General features: G+C 60.4%; 1 protein-coding gene across 25 annotated transcripts in view; it reads right to left on the bottom strand.

Annotated features, from left to right (window-relative positions):
* Positions 1-2219: 2219 nt before the first annotated feature.
* JAKMIP3 (Janus kinase and microtubule interacting protein 3) overlaps positions 2220-27040 on the bottom strand; it is a 115412-nt gene continuing 90591 nt past the window's right edge. For 14 of the 25 annotated variants that reach the window (XM_053910057.1, XM_053910064.1, XM_053910058.1 and 11 more), the window contains 5 exons: positions 21451-21654; positions 19722-19787; positions 17839-17880; positions 16176-17155; positions 2220-4730 (listed from right to left, as the gene is read on the bottom strand). In XM_053910057.1, the coding sequence (XP_053766032.1) occupies positions 16997-17155; positions 17839-17880; positions 19722-19787; positions 21451-21654 (471 nt within the window). In that variant the 3' untranslated portion in view covers positions 2220-4730; positions 16176-16996. Of the gene's footprint in view, positions 4731-16175; positions 17156-17838; positions 17912-19721; positions 19788-21450; positions 21655-27040 lie in introns of those variants that run through there. The other 11 variants (XM_053910066.1, XM_053910069.1, XM_053910068.1 and 8 more) reach the window with 2 other exon arrangements.

Genomic DNA, 27040 nt, shown 5'->3' with positions numbered 1-27040 from the left:
GCTCCTTTGCATTCAAGCCCCGCCCCAGCCGTGCTCAGTACCCACCCGCTAGCCGCCCCGGCGGAGGCCACAGTACCCCAGCCGTGCTCAGTAACCCCTCCACCCCGGGCCCCGGCGAAGGCCACAGGCGGGACCCCTGCGCCCCCGTCGCGGCGCGGACCCGCGGACGCACGCTGCCTGGGGAGGGGGAGAGGGCTGCGACAAGTCCTGGCCGCCGCGTGTGCGGAGTTTGGCCCCCGGAAAGAGGGTGATGTCCGGCCAAGTCCTGCAGGCCCCGCCCTCGCCCCTGCCCTGCCAGGGCCCGCCGCCTGCTCCCTGGTGACCCGAAGCACCCAAGGCCACTGGGATTGATCCTAATCTCAAGTCCAGGCCCGGGCGCTGCGGGAGCCGGACTCCCTCCGGGAAGCCGCCTCTGGCCAAAGCCTGGCTCCTTCGCATCCTATGGTCCAGGTCCGGATCGGGACGCAGGGCGGTGTACTGGCTCCGGGACCCCGCGGTGGACACACCTCCCGCAAGGCTGCTCCACGGCCGGCCGCGTGAAGCTTGGGGACAGGAGGAAGGGGACAAGGGCACAAGTTAAGGAGGCACAGAGATAGGAAGGCAGAGCGAGACTGAGACATGCAGAGAAAGAGAGCTACCCAGAGCCCCTGACAGACCGGAGAAGCAGAACCAAGGCAGAAGAGGCCCGACGCGCGCGGGTTCAGGACAGCGAGTTTCCCGGGGACAGACTCGGCCAGTCAGGGAGAGGGAGGCCCCTCCCTGAGCCCTCACGTCCCCTCGGAGAGGCTGCGGGTTTGGGAAGAGAACCAGCCCCTGGTCCACGCCCCGGCGGCCTGCCCTCCCTGCGGCTTCTCACTGCCTGCTTTTGGGTCAAGCGGGGCGGCCCTCCCAGACTTGCCGCGGCCTCCGGGTCATCTCGGCGGGGCTCGCCGGGTCCCTCTGGGTCGCCAGGTGGCCCGCTGTACTGCTCTCCAGCCCGAGGGCTCCGACGGCCACCGCCCGACGCGTCCAGCTGCAGCGTCTTGTTCTCAAAGGCGTCCTCCACGCAGCGGAAAACGCCGCCGAGCCTGGGCCGGGCCCGCGGGCTGCCTGAGCCCAGCGTCCCCGGGCCCGCGGGCAGAGGCTCCGCGGGCTCCTGCGGCCGGCGTGCGGCCATGGAGGGAGCGGGCGAGGGGTCGCGGGTCCCGGAGCCTCCTGCGGCGGGTGTGCGCGCGGCGCGTGACCCGGCCGACCCGGCCCGGCTCCCCCCGCCCCCATCCCCAAACCGACCCCAAACCGACCCCGAGCCCGCGCGCGGGGCTGGCGCTGTCCGCGCAGAGAGTGCTGAACGCGCCGAGCAGGCCCGAGGGCTCGCGTTCCGTCTGGGCGAAGCCAGGGTTCCCACCTCCCGCCCACCCAGCGGGGCACGCGCTGAAGAGACCCCTGCCTGTCGACACTCCAGCCAGATTTCCGAGCCCCGTGGTAGATCCTACGCCCAGCCGGAGGCTCTGACTCCGAAACGTCTGGCAAGTGGGGAGGGTCGGAGGGAAAGGCGGGGAGGGGCGATGTGCCCCAGGAGAGCTGCTCCTGACCGCCCTTAAGCCCCAGTTCAAGGCTCTGGGGTAAGACAAGGCGGAGGGACTCAGCCCGCCCAGGGTCACAGGACGATGCTGTCACTCTGCCAAGCCCTGCTGAGAGTGACTTTTCAGGAAAAGACATCCAGCCTTTGTGTTCTAACGCAGCCGGCATTTCAAAATGTACGTTTGGACATGAGAGTCACCTCGAGGACACTCGTGCTGGTGTGGCAGGAGCATTTCTGCAGAGCCAGATCAGCACCTGTCCCACCCCTGCCGAATCTCTGGCTTCCACACCACCACCCCACCCCCAGGGTGATTAATAAAACAGCCTCTACTCACCTGTGTGAAGCCATCTGCAAGTGAAACCTGTTGCCAAGTCTCATTCATTCGCAGAAATTCTCTTACTTTCCTAAGCTTTTTACATTTTGTCTTCTGGTTCTCACTTGATAAGCAGCTACATGAAGAAGCCTCCCTGGTGGCTGACCTCAGCCTAGTGCTGCCCGGTACCTCTGATTTCAGAGCCTGTCTTCCAGGTGATTCTCCACAAGGTAGGGTAAGGCTGCAGGTAAGACGCCTGGCTCCTCCGTGCGCAGGAGGGCCAGGCTCCCTTCCCGGCGTGGAAACGTGGCACTGCCTTCAGATAACGGACACGGGACACAGAAGTGGCTAGCATTGCCAATATGCCCAAACTTTAATGCCGTGGGAAGAGGGTAACTTTGATATTCTAAGATTTAAAACATTTTTTATTAAAACTGTACAATAATTTACAAATGAGTAAAAATTCTCTGGTATACATCATAGGAATCACAATACAAAAATAAGTGTAAAATTTTGTACTTGACCACCATAGGCACCTATTTTAGGCCTGTGAATACTGTTTAGCACTGAACAGAATATCGTGTTTAGAATGTGGTTAGTAAGAGAACACATACTAGCTGGCATAATGCCATGATAAAACAAGTCCGAACTCATTTTTGCATAAATGCACAATAAAGCTTTTTAAAATACAGTAAACAAATATATGATTTGATACATATATTTACAACTTGATTTTCCTGAGCCTAAATATAAATCCATTTCTGTGTTAAAACACACAATCCACCTTAAGGTTTCAGTGATGGGGTGATGGTAAATGTAGACGGACGTCACAGTGCCTCCAAACCCACTCCCACACACCGCCCTTCCTGACAACCAGGGTGGTATGCACAGCCGTGTAAGGCACGCGGGGTGTCCCGTAGGCTACAGGTTCTGCAGGGGCAGAGCACTTTAAGGAAGAGCACAGTCCTTCGGCAGCGGGACTCTAGACCGTGGAAATGAGGTGCACACACACGTCCGTGTCAGCCAGGGGGCTGCGATTCACGTGGATTTCCAGTTTAGACCAACGAAAACATCTGTGCGGTTCTGGGTGTTGTGCACACAGTGGGATTGCGTTGATGCTGTTATGCTGTCAGCACGTCCACGTCCTGGTTGCACAGTAAACATTTCTGGCAACTTCTGACCCCTCCCCTTGTTCCATGAGACAGTGGCATTCACCCACCCTTCTCCTGTTTGAGGAGGTTTGCGACAACAGGGCACAGATACTTCCAGCAAATTCAATCCAGCCCACCGGTTTAGCATAAAAGGTATCCTCTAGGATTTAGAAAGAGCACATTATTTTAAAACGCTTGAATTCTTCAGATGCTCACTGCACTAGTGGCAAACAGGGACAAATGCTCATATCCACTTTTGCCTCCCCCCACCCCCCGCCTGTTTTCTGTTGTTGGCAAAAGCCCAGTCCTGAAATGCTGGATTTCGTAATCAGGTGAAAAGAAGGTGCCCAGGATACACGAATAAAAACAATGACGTCTAAAGAGAAGAACTAACATTGGGACTCAATGGGGACTTTCAGGAACGTGGCAAGGGTACAAATGTGGTTTGGTACACGGGATATTATTAAAAACATTCACGGAGCCATTTTCGCTACATCCTTTTACGTGTAAGCAACTTCATAGGCATTGGTACGCATCTACATGCTTCTCTGTCCTGCCTAGTTTGCCCTTTTTGAAACTACAAAGCCGTGGTTAAGAACGTCTGGCACGTGTGCGGAGGGAATATGAAGTGCTCCAGACAAATGCAAAATCGGGATGATCCAAAAGAACAGGGGCGAAGCTGGGTCTCAACTGCACGTCGTCAGATCCCGAATGGCCATCCCGCACAGCTGCCGTCCCTGGGCAGGACCCACTGGGGTGGGCGGGGCCGCACCGGAGGCGGCAGCGCCCCCGGGGCTTGCCGCGACAGGGTTTCTGGACGCCTGCGTCACACCCTCCACCCAGCCCCAATCTGGGAGTTCACCCGAAGCTCCACAGGGGCTTTTATTAGCTCAAGACTACCGCTTGCCATTCGGTTCTGGGTACATCAAATGTATCCAGGGGATGCGGCCATGAGAATGAGGCAACACTAGTCATGGAGAATGAAACAAGCTTTCAGACTTGGTCCTCAAACCCCAACATCAGGCTCAGCCAGAGAAGCAGCGGATTCACCCTGTATCTCGTCCAAGTGAATACATAACCGTGAGTTAACGACAACAGAAAGGACGGGTGTCCCGGGACAAGTCTGACTAATAGTACGCTGCCCAGCAGAAACCCTGCACCCACTAGAGAAGAGCGTCTCTGTCTGATCCCGTAAGCCTCCTCCCGATTTCTCCCAGGGAATCAAGCCCTGCCTGGTGCCAGTCATCTGCGCCAGACTTGGACACGTCTTCCGACACAAATATGAGATGAACCCGACACCTGCAGACAACACAGTCACCCCTCCCTTCCGCTCCTCGGAAACACCGTCTGCTTTTCTTTTACGCGGTGTTTGCCGCACTCTCACCCGGCTGCAGGTGTCACTACGCAGCACGTAAACTTCCCGGTGCCTCAAAAGAGCCCAAATCTTGTCTCCTTGTTGAGCAAGCACGTGCGCACACACAGAGGCTCACGCACACGCACGCGCGCGCACACACACACACACCTTGCGAATTCAGCACTGGGAGCGACAACCTCAGGCCAGCAAGGGTGTGGGGTCGATGGAAGAGCCTCTTCCACCCATGAGTCGGGCTGGCTCCGAGTGCTGGAAGACGTTCCTGGGCTGCGGCCAGAGCGCTAGGCAGGAACGGAAGCTTCAAAGGAGCTTCATCGACGTGCTGTTTCCTCCCTGGAAAAGAGGGAAAACAACAGCTTTATTCTAGCGTGAGCCATCCGAGGCACTCTGAGGTTACACTGGCGGTGGGAAGGGGCGGAGAGATGCCCGGGGCACGGGCTCCGCACGGCGCAGTCGGACTCCAGCGGCTGGTGTGGGAGCCGCAGAGACGCGTCCCGGTGCCCCACAAAGCCGTGTGCAGACGTGGCCTCGGACCTGCCTCGAAACGCCGCGGGCAGATGCCCACGCTTCCGCCTGATTTCCATTTCTTCTCGTTACTTAGAAAGCGGGCCTCTGTTAGGTTCCATTTCTTCACTACCTTTTACGTTTTTATGTTTGGAACAGGTCTCCTCTCTGCACAAGGAGAGTGGGCCCCACATCAGCCGTGGGGCGGGGGCAGCACCGGCATCAATGGGGTGAGAGGCGGTGAGGGGCACGGACACCCGCGGCGGGGGGGGGGAACCCTGGGCCCACACGTTCCTAGGCTAGGAGAGGCTGCAGAGGGTTCTGTGCGTTTGGGGTTTTTCACCTTCTAGTAGGAAGACCCCTCCCCCCAATGCATGAGGCAAAGGAAACCGGGGGAATCACACACACTTCCTGCCCACGTGGCACACATTATGCGCGAATCTCAGGGCCGTGGAAATGAAGCACTGTTCTTTGTGACGTTAACCAGATCCATTTCTAAGTAGGTTCCCCTCGAATCATCCGTTTCTAGGATGTGAGATGTGAGAGGGCCGGCCTGGCCTTTTCACCTTGCAGACTGAAGTCTGAAGTTCTGAGCTTAGAGGGGCTCCCTCAGGTCACACCCCAGGCTGACCAGGGCCAGGGGCCCCGCCCACCTGCCCACCAGCGTCCGCCCCCAACCACAGCACTGCTTCCCTTGAGCTACGCAGGTAACTGCCTGTGGCATGCATCTCACACCTGCAAACACAGAAAACATCTTGTTGAGAATGACGTGCAGAGTCCTAAAAAGTCATTCCCCAAAGTGGAGGAACAGGACAATGGCATCTGGTTGCCTGTGGTCTCGGGACCCTCTTCCCGGAGCCAGTCCTGCCTGACTTTGCTAACACACTCTGTTCGCTGCCACTGTGTCCAGAAGGGGGGGGGGGGATGGGCTTTCTGTCCTCGTCCATGACTGCAACACTCTGCCCCCACACTCAGGGGCACACGCACTTGCGTGGGCACACACACGCACACACGCAGAGGCATGGTTCTGCTTCAGGATTCCAGGCTTCCCAAGCGCCTTCTGCCCCCCAGTCCCATCTCCTCTGGGGGACAAGGTGTTCCTGATCCCTCCCTGTTCTGACCACGGGCCTGACTTCCGGACTGTCCTCACAGCCAGCCCATGAGCTCATCCAGGTTGAAACCACAAAAGACACGAGGCAGGTGAGGGTGAGATCACCCGCTGGGTGTGACCTTGGTCTCACGGCCCCATGGGCTCTTCACCCCCCAAACCCCTGGTTCGGTGCTGGTCCAGAGCCTCTGGTGCGTCTGCGGCAGGAGCTGAGACTGCTGTGGGTAGGAGGGCCCGCTTGCGAGGTCAGCCCTTGACCGGCATCCGGGAGCCCGCTTTTGAGACGTTCCCTGAGCCATAAGGTTGTGCTGGTGGAGTGGCCTTGACCGTTTGCACAAATGATGTGATTTATGGCAAACACCTGTCTCCTTCTGAGGGCCTGACACTTTGGAGCGCAGGGGTGGGCTCCCCAAACGAGCAGCCTCAACAGAACACCTGAACTCTGAGCGTCAAAGGAACTTCTCTGGGGAGACGGACAGTGCACACGGATGGCCATGTCTTCACCGCTGGGTAAGGGTGTGCTCTGTGTGGTCCCCACAGGAGGCAGAGAGCCCACGAAATCTGCTTATGGATCCCTCCAGATCCAGCCACGTTTCCTGACTGTGTTGCCGAAATGAACCTTAGCCAGGGCACCACTGTGTGCTGGGCCCCGAGAACCCCAGTGACTCACTGAGAACAGGGGCATCCTTGGAGACCCCCAGAACACACTGCTTCCCACTTCCGGGGGCTGAGGTCGACTGTGAGGCCGTAAGACGGATCAGACACCGTGCCCAGCCTCCACGAGACATCTGCTCACTTACTTGGTCGTTCATGCAGCAACCATTCGTTTGTGTGCGTCTTGGGGCCAGGCCCTGCCTGAGCAGATGTTGGGGCCACACTGGGGACTGTGCAGCGAGCAAGTCGGGGACACTTCTGCCGTGGGCGGCTCCCCACCGATCACAAGAGCCCAGTACGCTGATGGTAACGTGGATTAGCACGGTGAGACAGGAGAGACGTGGGACACCGGAGGGGCTCCTGGCACACGGTGGGGCGGGTGAGACCCCAACCAGCTCAGAGCCCAGGGGGCGGAGGCTGCGGGGCACACGACTGCCCTGTGATGAGGTGATGTCCTGACAAGGGTGGACACCAAGCATCACGGCCCGCCTTTCCTTCCGAAGGGAGAGGCTATGACACAATTTTCATACTGGGCTGCACTGAAGCCCAGGGAGAAGATACAGGAGTAAGCTGGTCACCAGAGTCACAAATAGCCTTCACTTCCTAAGTACCAAAATGAACAGAAGAGGGCGAGGACAAGAGGGTGACAGGCTGGACCATCACCCCGCTGGGGGCGGCAGGGCATTTCCACGTGGGCACCGGCCCACAGCCTCGCTAACGGCTGCAGAAGCGGGACCCCCACGGGTGACGCCCACTGGGAACACATGCAAATGGGATCAGGAAACAGCATCTGATTAATGTCAAAACAGAGCGCGAGGAACAGGCTCCTGCCATCTGTGTTTGCCGGGAATTCTCACCGGGATCTCGACTGTTGCGAAACAGAAAGCTCTTGGCAAAGGAGACGGCGGCTTCCTGGGGCCGGAGAAGCCCACTGCGCTCGGAGCCAACGGCAGATGGTGGGCGCCGGGGGAAAGCCCCAGGCCCGCGCCTCGCTGGGGTTTCCAGAAACGCACACGAGACACGGAAACTCGGCCCCACACAGGGTGGGTGCCCTCCGCCGGGAGAACCCCCCGCGGCCCAATCCTCCCTCTCTGCCCCCAAACCCAAACCCGCCCCTACTTCCTGTGCCGCAGACCCAGATGACCGGCGCGCGCGCGCACACGCACGCACACGCGCGCGCACACACAGCATCCGCTTATAGGCTAAAAACAGAGCCCTTCCACGTAAGCTCTGTTTGTCTGGAAAAGTGTAGCCAAACGTTGTCAAACCAGAAAGAAAAAAATCGGCCAAACTAACTGTTTGGGGCTAAGGTCTTTTTTCCCCAAAGCTCTGGTTTGGGGGAAACATCAAGAAACATCTGGCCTCACCCAGACCCAGCTAAGCTTCCGGGTTCCCGGGTCCTGCAGGGCCATCCCACTCGCCCTGCGGATGGTGCCCTGCCCGCCCTCCCCGGCCCCACAGCACAGCCCCGCGGGGCCCACACGGACGCTGGGCCGGTCCTCCCCTCCGGAGTCATCCACCCTCACACCGCGCCCTGCTCCGGGCCCTCCTCCGGCTCTCACTCTGGGGCTGCTTAGTAAACATGTAAGAAAGGCAGCGGCCGCTTCACACAGCAGGCCACAGGTGAAGACGCGCCCCAGGACCCTTGAATGCTATGGTGAAGTTCACGCGTGACCTTGATGGGCCTTGGGGGGACCCAGACGTTTGCCAACATTATCCTGGGTGGGTCCGTGTGGGTGCTCCCGGGTGAGGTTAGCATTTGAAGCGACAGGCAGAGGAAAGCAGACCGGCGGCCCCAATGCAGGTGGGTCTCATCCAATCAGTCGAAGGCCTGAATAGACCAACAAGGCTGAAGAAGAGGAAAACCTCTCGCCTGACCCGTGAGCTAGGAGGTCGGCCTTTTCCTGGCCACAGTCCTGCATAGGAATCTGTACCGTCGGCTCTCCCGGTTCTTGGACCTTTGGCCTCGGGCTGCAGACACACAGGCGGCCCTCCTGGGTCTGTGGGCTTCTCAGCCTCCAATTCCTTTCAAGAATCCCCTCTCTATGACAGGCGGGATAGAGACACGTACGTTCTACCGGCTCTGTCTCTCCGGGGAACCCGGCCAGAACAACACATTTCCAGACTAACCTTCCATAGCTCAGGGAGGCCGAGGTGGACACGGGTCACCTCACCTGCTGTGGCCGCATGACTCAGGGCAGCAGCAGGGCCCGGACCCAGCCTGCTGGCCCCGAAGCAGTCGCCAAGTTTCCTGACGGCAGCCACAGCTCCCCCAGAACCCCACACAGACGGACGTGGCTGGTGCAGCTGGAAAGGGGCTCGGAGAACATTGAAATCCCAGAGCCACTACAATAAGCATAACACCGCGGCCAAGATACGAGGTCCGCTCACGACCCCAATCCTGGGTGACGGGGGGGCAACAGTGCCTGTGGAGGCTCCTCCCCACCGGGGACTCAACAGTCTCAAAGCGGGGCCCCGGGTCCCACAGCCCGTGGCCTCAGCATCCCCGGGACTCGTCACAAGGGCAGATTCCAGGGCCGTTCAGTCCGTGGAGGAGCCGGAGGAGGCAGCGGGGGCAGCGGGGCCCGGCTGGCTCGGGAGGCGAGCGTCAGGGCACCGTGGTCCCTGGATCCCCCACCCGCCCTTACCCTGATGGGGAAGGCGCCCCTGCAGCCCCACAGCCCACTCTGCCTCTCACCGCCTTCCCGCCTGGACCCCACAGCCCCGCTAAGCCCCTGTGGCCTCTGCGCGTCCGTGGCTCCCGAGGCCCGTTGCAGAGAAGGCCACGCCAGGCTGCTTCAGGGCTGTGCGTTCTGGTCCTCAGCCCAGAGCGCCGACCAGCTGTGGCCAGCTGGGCCCTCACTGACCCGAGGGTGGTGTCCCCGCAGCCCACACCACTGAGCTCTTAGCACACGAGAAGACAAGGCTGCGGCTCAGGACAGCGGGGACACAGGTGCAGGGTGACGAAGCACCCAGTCCCCAGGTGCCAGGCTTCCCCCGTTCACCACGGCTGGCCACAGGAGAGATGGGGCCCGTGGTCCTCTCCGCAGCCCCCCCACAAGCCACTACGCCTGGCTATCGGGGAACCATTGCGGTGAGGGGCCATCCCTGGGGACGCGGTGGGGTGGGGGGGGAGGTAATTCCAGAGGTGGGGGCAGGGCAGGACACCTCCAGTGCTGTGTTCATGCTGCAGGGACCAGTGAGGGCTGGTAATGAGCACATCCCCGCCTTCCAACCACCTGAGCACCCAGGACCCCCCCAGTTCACATCAGCCCAGAAGTCACCAGGACCAGAGCCGTGCCCTCCAGCAGTGGCCAGAGGGCATTCAGAAGCCAGTGCCTCCCCGTCCCTCTTGGAGAGAAGGCTGCCTGCCCTCACACACCTACCATATGCACTCCATTTGGCCAGTCTCCCTGCTTGCTGTGGGTGTACAGGGTCCCAGGCCTCTGCCTGACGACACCCCCCGAAATGCACAGACATGCACACACACACACACACACTGCATGGACGTGCACACACACGCAGATGTGAACACACACACACACCCGAATGACAGACATCCAGACACACACCCAAATGCACACACGTGCACACACACACACCCAAATGCACAGACATCCAGACACATACCCAAATGCACACACGTGCACACACACACACCCAAATGCACAGACATCCAGACACACACCCAAATGCACACACGTACACACACACACACCCAAATGCACAGACATCCAGACACACACCCAAATGCACACACGTGCACACACACACACCCAAATGCACAGACATCCAGACACACCCAAATGCACACACGTGCACACACACACCCAAATGCACAGACATCCAGACACACACCCAAATGCACACACGTGCACACACACACACCCAAATGCACAGACATCCAGACACACACCCAAATGCACACACGTGCACACACACACACCCAAATGCACAGATATCCAGACACACACCCAAATGCACACACGTGCACACACACACCCAAATGCACAGACATCCAGACACACACCCAAATGCACACACGTGCACACACACACACACACACCCAAATGCACAGGGCTGCACACACCCAGACACTACTAAACGCACAGATGCACACACATACCGCACACTCACACAGTGCACAGGCACGTGTGTGGACTCACGCACCGCATGGACTTTCTGCCTGTGCTCCAGCGGTTCTTGGTTTTGCTCTTATGGGGGTCACAGGCAGCCGCTCTCACAGCCCCGGAGGGGATTCTAACTATGACTTCTCTAATAGAGGCATCTCTTATTAATGGCTTCACGGTCACGCTAGTGAGAAGGTCCATCACTGCTGTCATGGAGATGGTGACATTTTTGGATCACCGGGCAGCTGGCCACAGGCGTGAGCCGCTGGCTGGAAAGAATGGAGGAGGCGACAGAGCGATAAAAAGGGGGAGGGGACACCGTTGGCTTCAAGCCAGCTATTCAATTTCTGCCTGAGGCTGTGAGCAAATCTAGTGAAGTCAGAGAACACCTTAGGCCGTAAGGTAAACACAGAATTCTAAGCGAAGAGCCAAATAGTGTGCTCTGAACGCCGTGACCGGAGGAGAGTCCCGCGTGCCTCCCGAGGCTGAGCTGCGTTCCGATGGCCCGGCGACACCCGAGGCAGCTCCTGCGTCAGCACACAGACGGGCTTCACAAAAGAAGGCCCAAGCATCCGCCAGAAGTGCGTCAGGTGCCAGGAAGAGGTCCCAGCACCAACCGGTAGTCGCACACAAAACACAGCGGGGGTGAATCTTAGCGCAAGGATAGCAAGGGTAAAGAGTGCGTCCAAAGGCACACGTGATGCCTCCTTTTCCAAAGACTTACAAAACAACAAAAATCATACCTTTCAGAAACCCACGTGTCTGCCACAAAGCTCTGCACAGGGACGCTGCCCCCGGTCCCAGATGGCAGTTACCTCGGGGGAAAGGGGCTGGCGATGCGTCGGGGGTCCGCGGTTAGAGGTCAGAGGACAAACAGAATGGCTACCGGGCCACTCCCGGACCAGGGGCAAGAGTGTGGCAGGGGCCAGTGTCGGGACTAACGCAGCTCTGTGCACCGGCAGCGGGCTCCAAGCTGGCTCCTGTGCACACAAACGTGGCACGAACACCGTGGCTTCACGTGAGTGGGAGGCTGCACGGGCTTGTCGCCTGCCATCAGACAGGCACACGTCTGACCGCAGCCTCTGACCCCTCCTCATCGCCACCTGGGGTGGGAGCCCAGGCCGAGGAAGCCTCCTGGAGGGCTGGCTGCCTCCGGGGGTGGGGGTCCTGCAGGAACAAGGCAGGTGCCAGGCAGGGCCCTTCGGTGCCCCCAAGACGGGACAGGCGGTGCCTGAGGACAGCGATCCTCTGAACTCAGCCTCCACCCCTGGGAAGAAAAGACTAGAAAAGCTAGTTGCTCGCATTTGGGTGAACCTTCTGCGAGGGAAAATAGCCTACCTTTTGCTCCATAAAAAGTAAATTAATTAATAAAACAATACACATGAATGAAGAAGAAAATTCCATTGAATTGTAATGAAGAAACTACAGATATTTTCGCACGAGGGTTCCTGCTCGCTGTGAACAGAAGCAGCCTCTCCAGTGTGATGCCATCACCCTTCGTGGGCCACCTGGGACGCCACGGCGCACAAAGGACCCGCCACCAGGCTGCTCGCCGGCAGCTGTAAATCCGGGTCTGCTGACAGCTAATGTCACACACGTCAGGCCTGCCCCCCAGCCCCAGGAACCAGTGAGGACCGGGCTGCGGGGTGCGGCCAGTGCGGGGACAGCAGCTAGCAGCACACTGTCCCCGCCTCCTGGCGTGAGGTGACTCGGAGCTGGGGAGGACACTCCAGCCAGGACAGGGCTGACCGCGGGGCAGGGCTTGGACCAGACAAGCAGAGGGATTTTGACCAAAAGCGGGGGGGGGGAGAAGCAGGGGGTGGGACACCACAGGCAAAACTCGTGCTTCGACCCAGACGATTCCCGCTGTGTGAAAACGGACTTGGAACCAGTCCCGGGTATGATGCCAGACACCGAGCCACAAGATTCTAGAAGGAAGCACGGGAGCAAACGCTTGTGATTTTGAATCGGGCAGTTTTCTTAGGCCCGACGCCGAGGGGTGGGGGCGGGGGTGGGGGTGACAGGTGGAGGGGGTGGGGATGGGGGGGTGAATGCAGAGGGCACAAGAGGGAGTTTGAGGGTTGGTGGCAGCGTCCCCTATCGGATTGTGGCGGGCACACGTGCGTGCCCAAGCCCAGAGATCTGTACAGCACAGTGACCTTTATGGCGTGTAAATAAAACACAGACCACTCTGTGGGGAAGCCCAAATTGGAACCCAAGCCGCGACACATGAACTAACCGTGGACAAATGGACGGCACAGGCCTATGGGGAAGAGGTGGGAAAGAAAAGGGCTAAGTTAAGTGGGAAAACACTATTTTGTCTGGACAGTACCAGCTACAGAGACAGGGAGCTGTGCCCAAAGGCACCCTCGTCGGTCAATCCGTTTCTCACAGGCTGTACAGGTTGGCAATTCTGCCGCTACTCCGTGTGTGCGCTGGGGCTGAGCAAGTGAGCACATAGAGTGTATACAGCCGGAGCCAAAGAAAGGAGTCACAGATGACAGGGGGAGACCGGATGGACGTTGAAGTGTTAACCTAGAACTGGAGGTATCATTATGAACTCATGGTTTTATAACAGACAGGGGATAGATGATTGATGATAGATAAATAGATAAGTGATGGACGGATGGATGATGAGAGATAGACGATAGATGGATAGATAAGCAGATAGATGAACAGATGGATGGATACATACATAGGCAGACGGATGGATGGCTGATGGATACACAGATGATAGATGGATAGGTGGACGGATGGCTGGATGGACGGACAGACAGATGATAGATAAGCACACGGATGGATGGCTGGATAGATGATGGATAGATGATGGATGGATGGATGGATGGATGATGGACAAACGGACAAGACAGACATATACATACATACATACATACATTCACACATGATAGATGGTAGACAGGTGGTGGGTAGGTGCAGAAATAAACAGGCATGTGCAGAAAGTAAGGCATGTGCTCAAGCAGCACACGGGGCGCGTCAACAGGACACAGGAGCTGCCTGGACGAGCGCTCAGTGGCCGGGACAACCCGACAGGAAGATAAGCAGTGATGGCGCTGGACTGTAGCCCCCAGAATAAATGTCCCGACCCGGATCGCTGGACAAAGAAGGGAACAGCTGGAATGGGGCACAGGAAGCCCGCGGCAGCACCGCGACATCCTACGGCTGCGGCAAGGCCCGCTGACCGCCGCCAAAGTCCGCGCCCAGAAGCTTCCGGAGAAACAGCACCCTTGCGGTCTCAGGTGCCTCTCCCCAGTGCGTTCACCGGGCACGAACAACACGTCTTTGGTGCAGAGCCTGGGAGGTGTTGTCCACCGGTGATAAAGGCTAACGTCACCCAGGATGCATGATGCGTGGGCATCGTGTCACTCGGCTGGGCAAACTCACGGTGACACTGTGGCCCCAGCCCCTCCGGCTGCCTCGGCCGTCAGGGGCCACCTCTCACGGGACATCAGGATGTCAGACCTACTGTTCCTGCCTGCTGTGACAGCCCAGCCCGAGGCCCGTCTCATACATTTTCCCACTTTGACGAGCATTCCAGAACTCCCTCCCTGATGCCCAGGCAGCCGGGAGGCTGGGCGACGGGGCGGGGAGGAGGCCTGCTTCTCTCCGGGCTCTGTGTCTGCACACCTTTAGGGCCGTCTGGCCCCCCTCGAGGGGGCTGCCGTGTGGTGTGTCCCCTGCCTCCAGCCCCGGCCAGCCCCGAGCTAAGGTTGCCCCACGGTGAGCACCCGGAGCTCCGCCCAGGCCCTGGAGGTCACTGAGGGCAGCTGTGTCTGCCCTCCCTACCGGTAGGACCCGCTCGCAGCTCTGGGGGCACCGAGCGTCCTTCCAAAGCCTGGCAGATCCACCCTGCCGCGAACACCGTAGGGCAGGCCACAGAGCCACTGGCTGGCTCACCGGGGACACACTACGGGGAAGGATGTGGGTGGGGCATTTCCAGGGACCCTGGACAGCGTGTTTTCAGAGGGGCGTGTGCCACTGTGACACACACGTTCACTGTCACCTCGCTACGGGCGACCTTTAAGGCTGTGATCGTGCACGGTCCTCGCCAAGCAGTCAAAGGCAAGGGCGGTGTGTTCAGCACTTTCCTGAGCACCATGTGCTCAGCCTGAGGGCTTCCGCACCAGCTGTGAACCGTGGCTCGAGCCCCAGGGACTGCAGGCCCCAAAGCGCATGCTTGGGTTGGAGCTCACGTAAGCCCTCGGGGCGTCCCGGGAGCAGGACTGGGACCAGGCAGGCTCCTGCTCCATTCCAGAACAAGCCTGAGAGTGACCCTCTGGGCCCGAGGCCGTGCCCATGCACCCCTGGAGGACCCCGGGGTCCCACACGTGCCATTATGTGCCCCTTCAAAGGAATGTGTGCCACACGTGCTCCATGACATGAAGACCATGCTGCTGGACCCCTTCTGGATGAGCAGGTGGTGACCTCACACGCTCCCCCTCCCACAGCCCCGGCCTCTGCCTCCACTTCTGCTCCCTTCCCTACACAGCAGTGCACATCCTGGGGAACCCCCTGCAGCCCCGCCACCCGAGGAGCGGGAGCCCCGATGGGGAGACGGTTCACCGAGCAGCCCTGGGTGTGGCCCACCAGCCTCCACCAGCAGCTCAGCAGGCCTCACATAAGTGGCCTCACTTAGGCAACTCCCCTGGGGGCTGAGAGCTCAGCCGCAGCACCCTGCCTGGGCCTGATCCCCCTGAGGACGAGCCTCCTAGCCTGCAGGGTGCGGGGGCTGGGCAGAGAGAGGAGGTGAGGGGTGAGGTCCTGACCCCTGAGCTCAGCCAAGTGCATGACTCTGCCTGAAGGGAAGGGGAGCCTTGGGGGCTGGGGCTCAGGAAGCGGGGGACGGGGGTGGGGGGGGACTGCTCTGCAGGGTGGAGTAGGAAGCTTTCCTTTACCTAAGCTTCTGGCAGCAGGAAGGTGGGGGTGGCCAGGGCTGGCCAGTAGACCTGTGGGGGCCGGGGCACATTTGGACAGCCCTTCACTGGCAGGAGAGGAGGCCACCCTGGAACTCAGGGATGTCCCCGTGGCACACACTTGGATGCATGGGGGGAGTGTCCTGGGTCTGGGCGAGGAAGCCCCCAGGGGTCACCACATTGAGGGACGCTGAGGAGCCCACACAGGGACGCCCCCAGGGAGCACCCTGTGGTCCAGGGGTGGTGGAGAGACCCCTCCCCGTCTCCACTGGCCGGGACAGACACCCAGGGCTCCCACAGCAGGGCAGGCCCCAGCAAACCGAACCCACATCTCCGCCGGGACCACACGGGACCAAGCAGAAGGAGGTACGGCAGTGCCCGCGAGGGCCCCGAACGGTGAGGGACGGGCGACAGGGAACACCGCCTCCCACGGACAAATGGCTGCGCTTACCTGCTCACCACCTGCGCTTCGGGTTCCCTCCTCGTATCTGCGGGACCACGGGTGCATGGCTGCCCTCGGTGGGCACTGCCCTTGAGGGAGAAGGCCGGAGGTCTGCACCGCAGCTTCGGCCCCGCTCGGCCCGGGGCCTCCGGGCTGGGGTGGCGCCGGGCGCCCAGGGCCGCAGTGTCTGGGGTTCTGCGTTCCAGGAAAGCCAGGCCCCTTTCCAGTGGGTCTGGGCCCTCTCGTGTCCCACCTCCCACTACCACGCTCCTCAGTCTCCCTCTGGTCGGTCCCACCACGCTCCTCTGCGAGGCTCAGGGAGGCCTAGGAGGCCGGGGGTTCATGGCACGGTGCATGCGGCAGCCACGGCTGTTCCCACGGGTGACAGGCAGGGGTGCGTCAGCCAGTAGGTGCTCAGGACCCCGGCAAGCGAGTCCTCCTAGGCCACCTGAGATGGCACGGGGAAACCGTCCTCGGAACATCCCCCTTGACCGTCTGGGGCCTCCCCGAGTGAAGGTCGCCTCTTGGCCGCGGGCTTCATTGTGTCACGTGGTGGGGTGCCTGTATCCGTTCATCTGAGACGCGTGTTGCACGATTAAGGGGCCGTGAGGTGGGAGCGCGGGGCGCCGGATGCTTCTGCACAGAAGCAGCTCTCTGCACCTGCTCAGCAGGGAACTCGTGCATCCCTGTCACCGGGATAGGGAGGCTGCGCCCCGAGGAGAGACCCCAGGGTCCAGCAGCCAAGACCAGGCCTCTTCCAGAGGAGCCCCAGTCAAAGAACGAGTTCTAATTCTGGCTCACAGAGTGGACAGGTGCCCACTCAGAGGTGCTCAGAGCGCCCCTTTCTCCCTCTTCCTCGACGGGCCGGGGTCCGCAGAGACCAGATCCTCGCGGGTCTTCGGGGACGAGACAGGGCGTCTTGTCTGGCGGCCCGGGCACCGGCTGCTCTCTGGTCCAGCTGGAGGAAAGGGGTCTGGCTCCTCCGGGGGCTGCAAGGAAAGGGCAGGACACACGTCAGGGAGACTCCTCTGGACAGGAAGGGGCTGGCGGGGTGGGGGACGGGGACAGGATGCGGCTGCCCCAGGGGGAGCCTCTGGGGATGCCCTCAGAAGGGCAGGGATGGCAAGCGGGTCGGCGAGGCCAGTGCTGCCTCTGGTCCTCCTCTGTGTGGGAAGGAAGCAGTGGGCAGGCCTTGTATGTGGGCCTGGTCTAACGCCACGGTAACACCACAGCTGAGCATGACTGCGTTCACGTCCGTGGATGAGACCCTCATGTCACGGAATCCCGGGCACTTGTGGCCGAGTGTCCAGTGTAACCCAATCTCGTGCTCCGTACCACGGGAAAAGGACAAGAAACACGAGACAACCGTGCTCCCCAGCACTGCTTCCTGCCAACGCCAGAAGCGGGGAGCAGGAGCCCACCTGGGGTGCCGTGCACGCGGCCCCTCCTGGGGGAGGCCCTCCAGGAGGGGTCCTCACTCTCCCTCCTGCTCAGGACACGCAGTGCCCTCGAGCCCTCTGACGTCGCCAGAGCCTGAGTCCCGGCCCGGGCTCTCAAGGCGGCCGGGTGGCTGCGAAACGACCCTTGGAGGCAGCTGGAGGGCCGGGCCCTGCCGGTCCCCGGGGAGCAGGCGGGACCCTCGCACACCACGACCAGCCGGAGCCATACTCACCACGTCAGGGGGCCCAGGCGAGCTATGACCACAGAATGAAAGCTAAGGAGAAAAATAAGAACAAAAATAGAAACTGAAAAGGAACGGGGGAGGGCAGAGACGGAGGGAAAGAGAGAGAAAAAGAGTTTGTAGACATCTGGCGAGAAAGGACGGCGATCACAGAGATCACAGACAGAACAAGACGCGCCGTCCGCCGGGCACAGGAGCAGACCCCGCTGCTGTCCTGCGTGCGCAGCTGGCGCTGGGAGGGGCCGTGAGGACGTCCTGGGTCCACAGGGACAGTGTGTCCCCACGCGCCCCACACGAGCGCCTTCACCCATCCCCCCGGCTCTTCCTCCTCCTTGGGGCCGACGGTGGGCCCCTCACTGGCTGACCACGAGGAGGGGGTCTTGTGGAGCCCCTCCAAGGGCCAGGCAAACCCAGCGCCCCGATAAGACTCTGGTCTCAGTCCCACTGTAACGGTAAAGGGCCAGCAACCCGGACCGATGTCACACTGGGGCCTCACTGGGGCGGGGGTGGGTGGACAGCCAATGCAGACACAAGAGAAGGTCTGGCGGAGGGTCCAGAGCCTCTGGAACCACACGAGAGGAATTCACACCCAGTGTTTAACACCCCAGTAGTTAATGCAGACAAACACTCCCACATTAAGACGCAAGGGAAGACCGACGTTTACTCTGGAGGAGAGGCTGCACGCGCCGTGAGGCTGGAGCCCTGAGCACAGCGCCCCTGCGCCCCCGGGGTCTGCTGGAAGCTTCCCCAAGTGTCAGCGTCCACGTGGCAGCAAACCCTGTTTGCAGGGCACCTCTCTGCCATCCACCCTGCACGGTCCAGGGGCACCGGCACGGCAGGGTCGCACGGTTACCGTGACGACCACTGGGCAGATGGCAGTAAAGTGTCCAAGGAAGGGGCAGGCGTTGTCACTGAGGTGGGGGGGGGGCCGGGGGGTGGGCTGTCACTGGGAGGGGCCACACCCTCCCTCCGTCACGGGGCCTCTGCGGGCTCCTCCTCTGGCAGAGGCTGAGGACGTGCAGCCCATGGGGCTCCCGTGTGAGCGCCCACCTCCTGCTTTCCCGGAAAGGACAAGGCAGGGAGGTGGACCCACCAGCCACCTCACTGAGCGCTCAGTGGGGAGCTGGCCATTTTAGGGAGACCTACCCCACAGGCGGGACCGACTGCAAGAACCGAACATCAGTGTGACCCCGGAGATGCTAACACATCCCTATATCACAGGAAAAGAACAACGCCAAAGTAAGCGATGCCACAGGAAGAGGCAGGGCTCTCTCCAGGCACGCTCCAGACACCTTGATTTGGGGACCGCCAAGTCAGGCTGTCACCAAGAGTGGACACAGTGCCTGTGACCTCACGCCTGGCAGGGCTGGGGGTCCAGGAAAAGAGCCAGACCGTCCGCCCTGGGGCCCCAAGCTGCGTGGCCCCAAACCAACTGCACACCGGGACCTCAGGTTCCTAAGCCTGGAAGCAAGGACATGAAGGACCGGAAACAAGAGACTGGGACTGGACAGATGGCCTGCTTCCGAGAGAAAATCCAGTCCTGCAGGAACTTGAGTTTTAGACCAACCGCTTGGGAAACGTGGAGGCATCACGTACTCCACACAGCCACCAGCACCACAAGGACCCTAGGTCACTGGCTCAGCTCCCACTGCTACGGCTGGGGACACGGAGTCCGTGAGCGACACGGCCCCTCCCAGGTGGCATGGCTGGGTCACTGCAGAGGGGGCGTTCCCAGAGCCGGGGCTCCCAGCTCTGCCCTGGAGCCTCTTTCTGACCAACCGCGCCTCAGCCCCTGGAGCGCACGCTAACGACACGTGTCAGCCGTCTGTGTTCCCAGTGAACAGAACAAGCCCCCGAACGTGCATCTGTCTTACCTTTTCCTCCAGTTCCTTGATCTGCCTCTTCTGACCTTCTATCCTCTCTTCTAACTCTTTAATCCTCTGCAATGTTAAGAAGAGAAAATCTTCAGTAATCAGAGCATGTATTTGGGGAACCAAGTACTTGGAAAAAACCCTTTCGAGGTTTGCACTCATTTACTGCGAGGGGCCAGGAGCCTGTCTGTCCTGTGTCCGTGGAATGCTGGAGGCCGTGTCTGAGCAGAGGAGTAGCCTCGCTCCCCTCGGTTTCCCTTTTGGACACAGCCATTCTTAGTCGGTGGCTCTGCTCCAACAAGAGTGACGTCTTCCCGCCCCCTACGATTTCAGATCGTAAACCATAACGTTAGCTAGAAACCCAAGGAATTGATTCACGCCCTTCCCAGATGCCCCTACAACAGCACCAAGGCCACAAAGCCAGTCCCAGGGAGGAGTCTCCTCGACAAGGTGACACGGTACTCGAAGCCCCAGTCTTCGCTGTGGTATACCAGGCCGACTGGATGCAAATTTGTGTGTCCACCCTGGAACCGGATGCCGTGTCTGGACCCTGCAAGCAGCTTAACTCTGGCTACAGCCTGTCGGATGGGCAAGAGGGGTCCACAGGTAATGGCCACACTGACCACCCTGAATCTGGCAGAGACTGTTCTGGTAGCTGACGATCCTCTGGTCAGACGTCACCCACCAACATTCACGGGAAACCGTGGTTTACTAATTTATCTGACTTCACAGGTTGAGCCTTTGAACACAGAACCCACCCGTAAAGCCCCCCTTCCAGGCCCCAAGGGCGCACACAGGGGAGCAGAGGCACGTCCGTAACACCAAGGCTGCCCAGAGTGTCAGGGCCCTGCACCTTCTGTTAGAAATGGACCTACGGATCGGTTTGAGGTCCCAAAGTGCCCGAGGCTAGAAGCCAGGGGCTTCCCCCAACACACGAGCTGCTGCTCCCCAGAAGACAACTTTACCAGGTCCTGACCATCGAAGGAGGAGTCATTGTAGAGACCTCACAGTCAGGGGTCCCAAGAGAGAGGGATGTGCTACCCTCAGGAGCAGATGGTACAACCCAGGTGGCTGATCAGAGGGGACAGGGAGTCTGGCACAAGGGCCTACCGTGGGAAGGCGTGGCCGTTGGCGATGTGGCCATTGGGGTGGGGTGGGGGGCCATGGGAGGGCGTGGCCGTTGGAGATGTGGCCATTGGGGTGGGGGGGGGGGGGGTGGCCATGGGGAGGGCGTGGCCGTTGGCGATGCGGCCATTGGGGTGGGGGGGTGGCCATGGGAGGGCGTGGCCATTGGAGATGTGGCTATTGGATAGCACCTGGTGAAGTGCCTGGCCATGGGAGGGCATGGCCATGGAAGGGGATGGCCTTTGGAGATGTGGCCATTGGGGTGGGGGTGTGTGGTCATGGGGGGGCGTGGCCGTTGGAGACTTGGCTATTGGACAGCACACCGTGGAGGCGTGGCCGTCGGAGACGTGGCTATTGGAAGGCACACTGTAGGAGGTATGGCCATGGGAGGGCGCGGCCATTGGTGATGCGGCCACTGGGGTGAGGGTATGGCCCTGGGGGGCGTGGCTGCTGGAGTTGTGGCTATTGGACAGCACACCGTGGAGGGCGTGGCCGTTGGAGATGAGGCTATTGGAGAACACGCCGCGGGAGGGCGTGGCCATGGGACTTCGGGAAAGAAGCGCGCAGCCCCCTTCTTCGGGCACCCCACCCCCACCTGCAGGCGCACCTGCTGTGCCAGCTGCAGCAACTCCATGCGCTCCCGCAGGATCTGGGCATCACGCTCGCGCAGCTCGCTCATGACCTGACGCTTCCACTGCTCCACGGCCACCTTGAGCTTCTCGCGCTCCTCCTGCGACAGAATCTCGGCCACTTTGGCCCCGGCCTCCTGCTGCAAGGCGTCGTATAGCATGGCTTCCAGCTCCAGGATGTGCTGGTGGCGGAAGGGCAGACATTAGTCTTGCCTTCTTCTCAAAGGGCTGCCTGGGCCTGACGGGGGCCAGGGAATCCCGTGACCCCTGGCGTTACAACGTCCCCAGAGCACCCACGGAGGGGACTATTTCCCCTGGACTGGCTTCAATGACCTTCTGTAGAGTGGAAACACAATCCAGGAGTAATTCGTCCAGGGGCATTCACCTCTAAATTACTGCTCACACGTGCACTGAGACTTCAGTGGCAGAATTCTTATGTCATGCTAACATAGGGAACACAGGTGAGCAGATATCTGAGACCAGAGTAGGATGACAGCCCCTAGGGAGTCGGGGGAAAGCATGACAGAGGTAGACCTCTTCCCTCGCTCATGGCCTTCATCAAACCCTGGGCTTATGAGCCCCAGTGAAGGAAGAGGGGCAGTGCTCACAGGTGTTTGTCTGATGTAAGGACAAAATCGACAGTAAGTCCCTGACTTCCAGCTTCTCTCTGAGGCCAGGCCACTCTGTGGTCCTCAATGACACCTGTGGTGGGTCAGTCGTGTCCCCAAGAAGACACGCTCAAGTCCTGATCCCCAAACCCCGTGAGTGTGGCCTTATTTGGAAACAGAGTCTCGGCAGCCGTAATCAAGTTAGGATGAGGTCATGCTGGATTGGGGGGGTGGGGCGGGCATCCAATGGATCGTGTCCTTGTGAGGAGAGAGGAGTTGGGAGGCAGTCACAGAAGACATGGGGGAGAAGCCACGTGAAGACAGAGGCAGAGGCTGGGGGAACCGCTGAAGCCCCCAGCAGCTGGAGGAGGCAGGAAGGACCCTCCCCTGGAGCCTCGGAGGGAGCATGGCCCTGTGACACCGGGCTCTCAGACTCTGGCCCCCTGAGCCCTGGGAGAATCCCCCTTTCTCTCAGCTGCTCCCTGCTGCCTCAGACAAGGCCTCACCGCCACTCAGCCTCGAGGCCCTGTGTGCCGCGGTCCCCACCTCCCGGCTGCATCACCTCCAGTCTCAAGATGATAAATCCCCAAACTGCCTGCACCCGTGGTGCCCAGTACATACTGCTGGACCTGGTTGAAGACGCCACCTCTGCAGAGCCATCCGGTGCCCACGCCTTCCGCGAGGCTGCAGCCCTTAGTAGCCCCAGGTCGTGAGACAAGTGGGGACACACAACTTGCACAGGGTCCCATGGGGACAGCTGGGGTCCGGACCCTGCAGGGCACTTGCTCCCGAGTCTAGTCTTCACCCTGCCTGTGAGGGCTTGGATAGAGAGCCCCTCACGCCCCTGGTCTCCAAGCACGTAAGCCACCCTACCCCTCCGTGGGGGACCACGGTCCCCAAACGTGTGCTATTCACAGTTAGGGGCCACAGCGCTCACCGCAGACTTCAGGGGAAGGACCCATAATCCCATAGGCTCCCCACCCGTGAGAGCACCCAAGAGAAGCAGAGAGGCTGACAGGCCAAGTGGAGCCAGGCCCCGGACGCCCAGGCCAGGGCTGAGAGAGCCGGGCTGGGGCCAGGCGGAGTGGGCCGGGAAGCGGCCGTGGGCGGGGACACAAGACGAGGAGAGAGCCGCGTGGGGTGTGGGGCTCACCCCTCTGCCACCTCCCAGAAGTCCAATGCAATGCCCAGAAACCACGAACCAATGCAAAATGATCTCTTTGCTGTAACTCAGCAGCCAAAATGCATACCTTGTTATAAATTCCTAAGGATTTACCAATTTGATCTGGAGTACTCTCAAAGCTCTTTCCTCGGGAAACTTTCCTGGTACAATCTTTGAAAAAACCAAGTTCTTCAACTACAGAAACCCCTCTTCCTATCAAAGCCATAACATCTTCAGAAATGAAGGGTTCTATTTCTTCAGGCAAAATGATTTTGAAAAGTCCTTTCGGCTTAGTGGACGTTTTAGGAAATGAAAATAAATAAATAAATAAAACCTTTGGACCTCACATTTTATTGCTTTTGACAACCACAGAATAAACTCTCCCCAGCTGTCACAAGCAGCTCAAGAGTCCCCATCAACCACCACTTCTTAGAGCAAAAGAGCTTAGGCAGGTAAGATAAGCCAAGCATTTAAAAAATAAATAAATGCAGCTGAGTGTGGGGCTTAGAATTAGCATCACAATGGCCTGGCACAAAGCTGGTGGCAAGAGATGTGTGGTGACTTTCTGTCTCTATGTGAGCCTGAGCCATGGGCCACCTGGAAACTGCCCCTGGGCCCTCGGCCTCTCCCAAGCCTCCCGCAGGAACAGCCTGGTCCGTGCAGCTTCCCCAGGGCGGTCATCACACGGCACGGACCGTCTTTACCCTTTCGAAACCCCAGCCGTGGCCCTGTGTCCACAGACAGAGCAGGGAGGGTGTAAACCCCGGACAGGTACCCACAGGGCACCCCGGCACCGGTCTGTGCCGCCCTCCATAACAGGGCTTCGTGAATGGCAGAAAGAACTAACCGTCCAGCAGGAAGTGCAGGCGTGAATGGCAGGTGAAGAAAACAAGAGACAGCAAACGTGTGTCCTTCCTATTGGAACTGGAGGAAGGGGGCATCACGGGGGAGGGGTGTCCCCGCAATGGTCTTCCCCCGGGGACGGCCCCCCAGCCCCAATCACATCACACAGCCCTGCGGCTGAAGAGGCCACCCTGCTCCCCGACCCTCTGAGGTGCAGGTGCGTGTGTGTGTGTGTGTGTGTGTGTGTGTGTGTGTGATATGCAGCCCACTCTCTGACATCACGTTCACCGGCCTATGTTCTCTGCACTGATGTCACATATAATCAATTCCTATTCCTGAGCTGTATCCTGAGGAATGCCCGGGGCCTGGGGCTGAGCTGTCCCCTCCCTGCACGTGTCTGGGATGCAGGACCAGAGCACAGGGAGCATCGGCGGCGGGGGGCTCGGAGCTGTCCAGCTGCCCCCCATATACTGTGAGCATGCTTCCCACCCGGCACCGTGGACTGGAAACATGGACCCTGGCACATATTTCTGGGACGGTCCATCAGCGCCAGCTCGGCTCTCTGAGGCCACCTCCCTCCGCCACCTCCTCCGCGGCTGCTCCCGCAGCGACTGTCTGGTGAGTGGGCCACTGTCACCACCATCGGCACCCAGCAGAGCCTCTGCCCTGCCTCGAGGGACCCTGATGGGGGAACAGAAACATCACGCTGCCAGATTCCAAGCTGGGCGACGCCTGCTCCGCACACAATTACCTCGCTGTCCTCACAACCCAGGGGGCGGGAACTAATGCCTCCGGTTACCGCGCACGGACGCCTCTGGCCTCAGGCGTCTGCTAGCGGCAGGGTCGCTTCCGGGCCCCTCAGCAATGCTCGGGCCACCTCTCCCGGGCCACCGGGCAGCTCGCCCTGAACAGGGTCCATGACATGCACTGGCCTGAGGGACGGCCGGCCCAGGGGAGAGAAAGGCGCACGCAGTCTGGAAGCGCCGCTGAAGGTGACACTGACCTGAGGGGTGGGTAACAGATGCCACCAAGGACACGCTCGCGCCCGAGGAGCCTCCCACCTCCGGGACGCCCCGCAGTGCGCCTCTGAGGAGCAGCCAGACCGTCCCTGATTCGGATTCACCCCCTTGAAACAAAGGCAGCCTGAGGCTCACGTGAGAATCCCGGTTCTCAAACCCGAGTCAGCGAGGACTGAGTCCCGGTGACGGAGCGGCGTCTGCAGGCACTCCCCGGTCTCGGTGCCACCCGCAAAGCGGACACCCTCCAGGCGCACGAGCAGGGACGCCTGCTTCCACGGGGCCAGCCGACGCGCAAAGGCAGGGAAACGCACACTTCTCGCAGCGGGGGCACACGCACACTTCTCGGAGCGGGGGCACACGCACACTTCTCGGAGCAGGGGCACACGCACACTTCTCGCAGCGGGGGCACACGCACACTTCTCGCAGCAGGGGCACACGCACACTTCTCAAAGCAGGGGCACATGCACACTTCTCGCAGCAGGGGCACACGCACACTTCTCGGAGCGGGGCACACGCACACTACTCGCAGCAGGGGCACACGCACACTTCTCGCAGCAGGGGCACACGCACACTTCCTGGAATAGGGGCACACGCACACTTCTCGCAGCAGGGGCACACGCACACTTCTCAGAGCGGGGCACACGCACACTTCTCGCAGCAGGGGCACACGCACACTTCTCGCAGCAGGGGCACACTCACACTTCTCGGAGTGGGGCACACGCACACTTCTCGCAGCAGGGGCACACGCACACTTCTCGCAGCAGGGGCACAAGCACACTTCTCAAAGCAGGGGCACACGCACACTTCTCAAAGCAGGGGCACACGCACACTTCCTGGAATAGGGGCACACGCACACTTCTCGCAGCAGGGGCACACTCACACTTCTCGCAGCAGGGGCACACGCACACTTCTCGCAGCAGGGGCACACGCACACTTCTCGGAGCGGGGCACACGCACACTTCTCAAAGCAGGGGCACATGCACACTTCTCGCAGCAGGGGCACACACACACTTCCTGGAATAGGGGCACACGCACACTTCTCGCAGCAGGGGCACACGCACACTTCTCAGAGCGGGGCACACGCACACTTCTCAGAGCGGGGCACACGCACACTTCTCAGAGCAGGGGCACACGCACACATCTCGCAGCGGGGGCACACGCACACTCGGAGCAGGGGCACACGCACACTTCTCGCAGGAGGGGCACACGCACACTTCTCGCAGGAGGGGCACACGCACACTTCTCGCAGCAGGGGCACACGCACACTTCTCAGAGCAGGGGCACACGCACACTTCTCGCAGCAGGGGCACACGCACACTTCTCAGAGCAGGGGCACACGCACACTTCTCGCAGCAGGGGCACACGCACACTTCTCGGAGGGAGCAGGGGCACACGCACACTTCTCAGAGCAGGGGCACACGCACACATCTCGCAGCGGGGGCACACGCACACTCGGAGCAGGGGCACACGCACACTTCTCGCAGGAGGGGCACACGCACACTTCTCGCAGGAGGGGCACACGCACACTTCTCGCAGCAGGGGCACACGCACACTTCTCAGAGCAGGGGCACACGCACACTTCTCGCAGCAGGGGCACACGCACACTTCTCAGAGCAGGGGCACACGCACACTTCTCGCAGCAGGGGCACACGCACACTTCTCGGAGGGAGCAGGGGCACACGCACACTTCTCAGAGCAGGGGCACACGCACACATCTCGCAGCGGGGGCACACGCACACTCGGAGCAGGGGCACACGCACACTTCTCGCAGGAGGGGCACACGCACACTTCTCGCAGGAGGGGCACAGGCACACTTCTCGCAGGAGGGGCACACGCACACTTCTCGCAGCAGGGGCACACGCACACTTCTCAGAGCAGGGGCACACGCACACTTCTCGGAGCAGGGGCACACGCACACTCAGAGCAGGGGCACACG

The sequence above is a fragment of the Panthera pardus genome, unplaced genomic scaffold (assembly GCF_024362965.1).
Source record: "Panthera pardus isolate Hobbes unplaced genomic scaffold, ASM2436296v1 HiC_scaffold_22, whole genome shotgun sequence".
Lineage (NCBI taxonomy): Eukaryota > Metazoa > Chordata > Mammalia > Carnivora > Felidae > Panthera > Panthera pardus.
The sequence above is the reverse complement of the archived record's forward strand: the minus strand, read 5'-3'. Positions and strand labels throughout refer to the sequence as shown.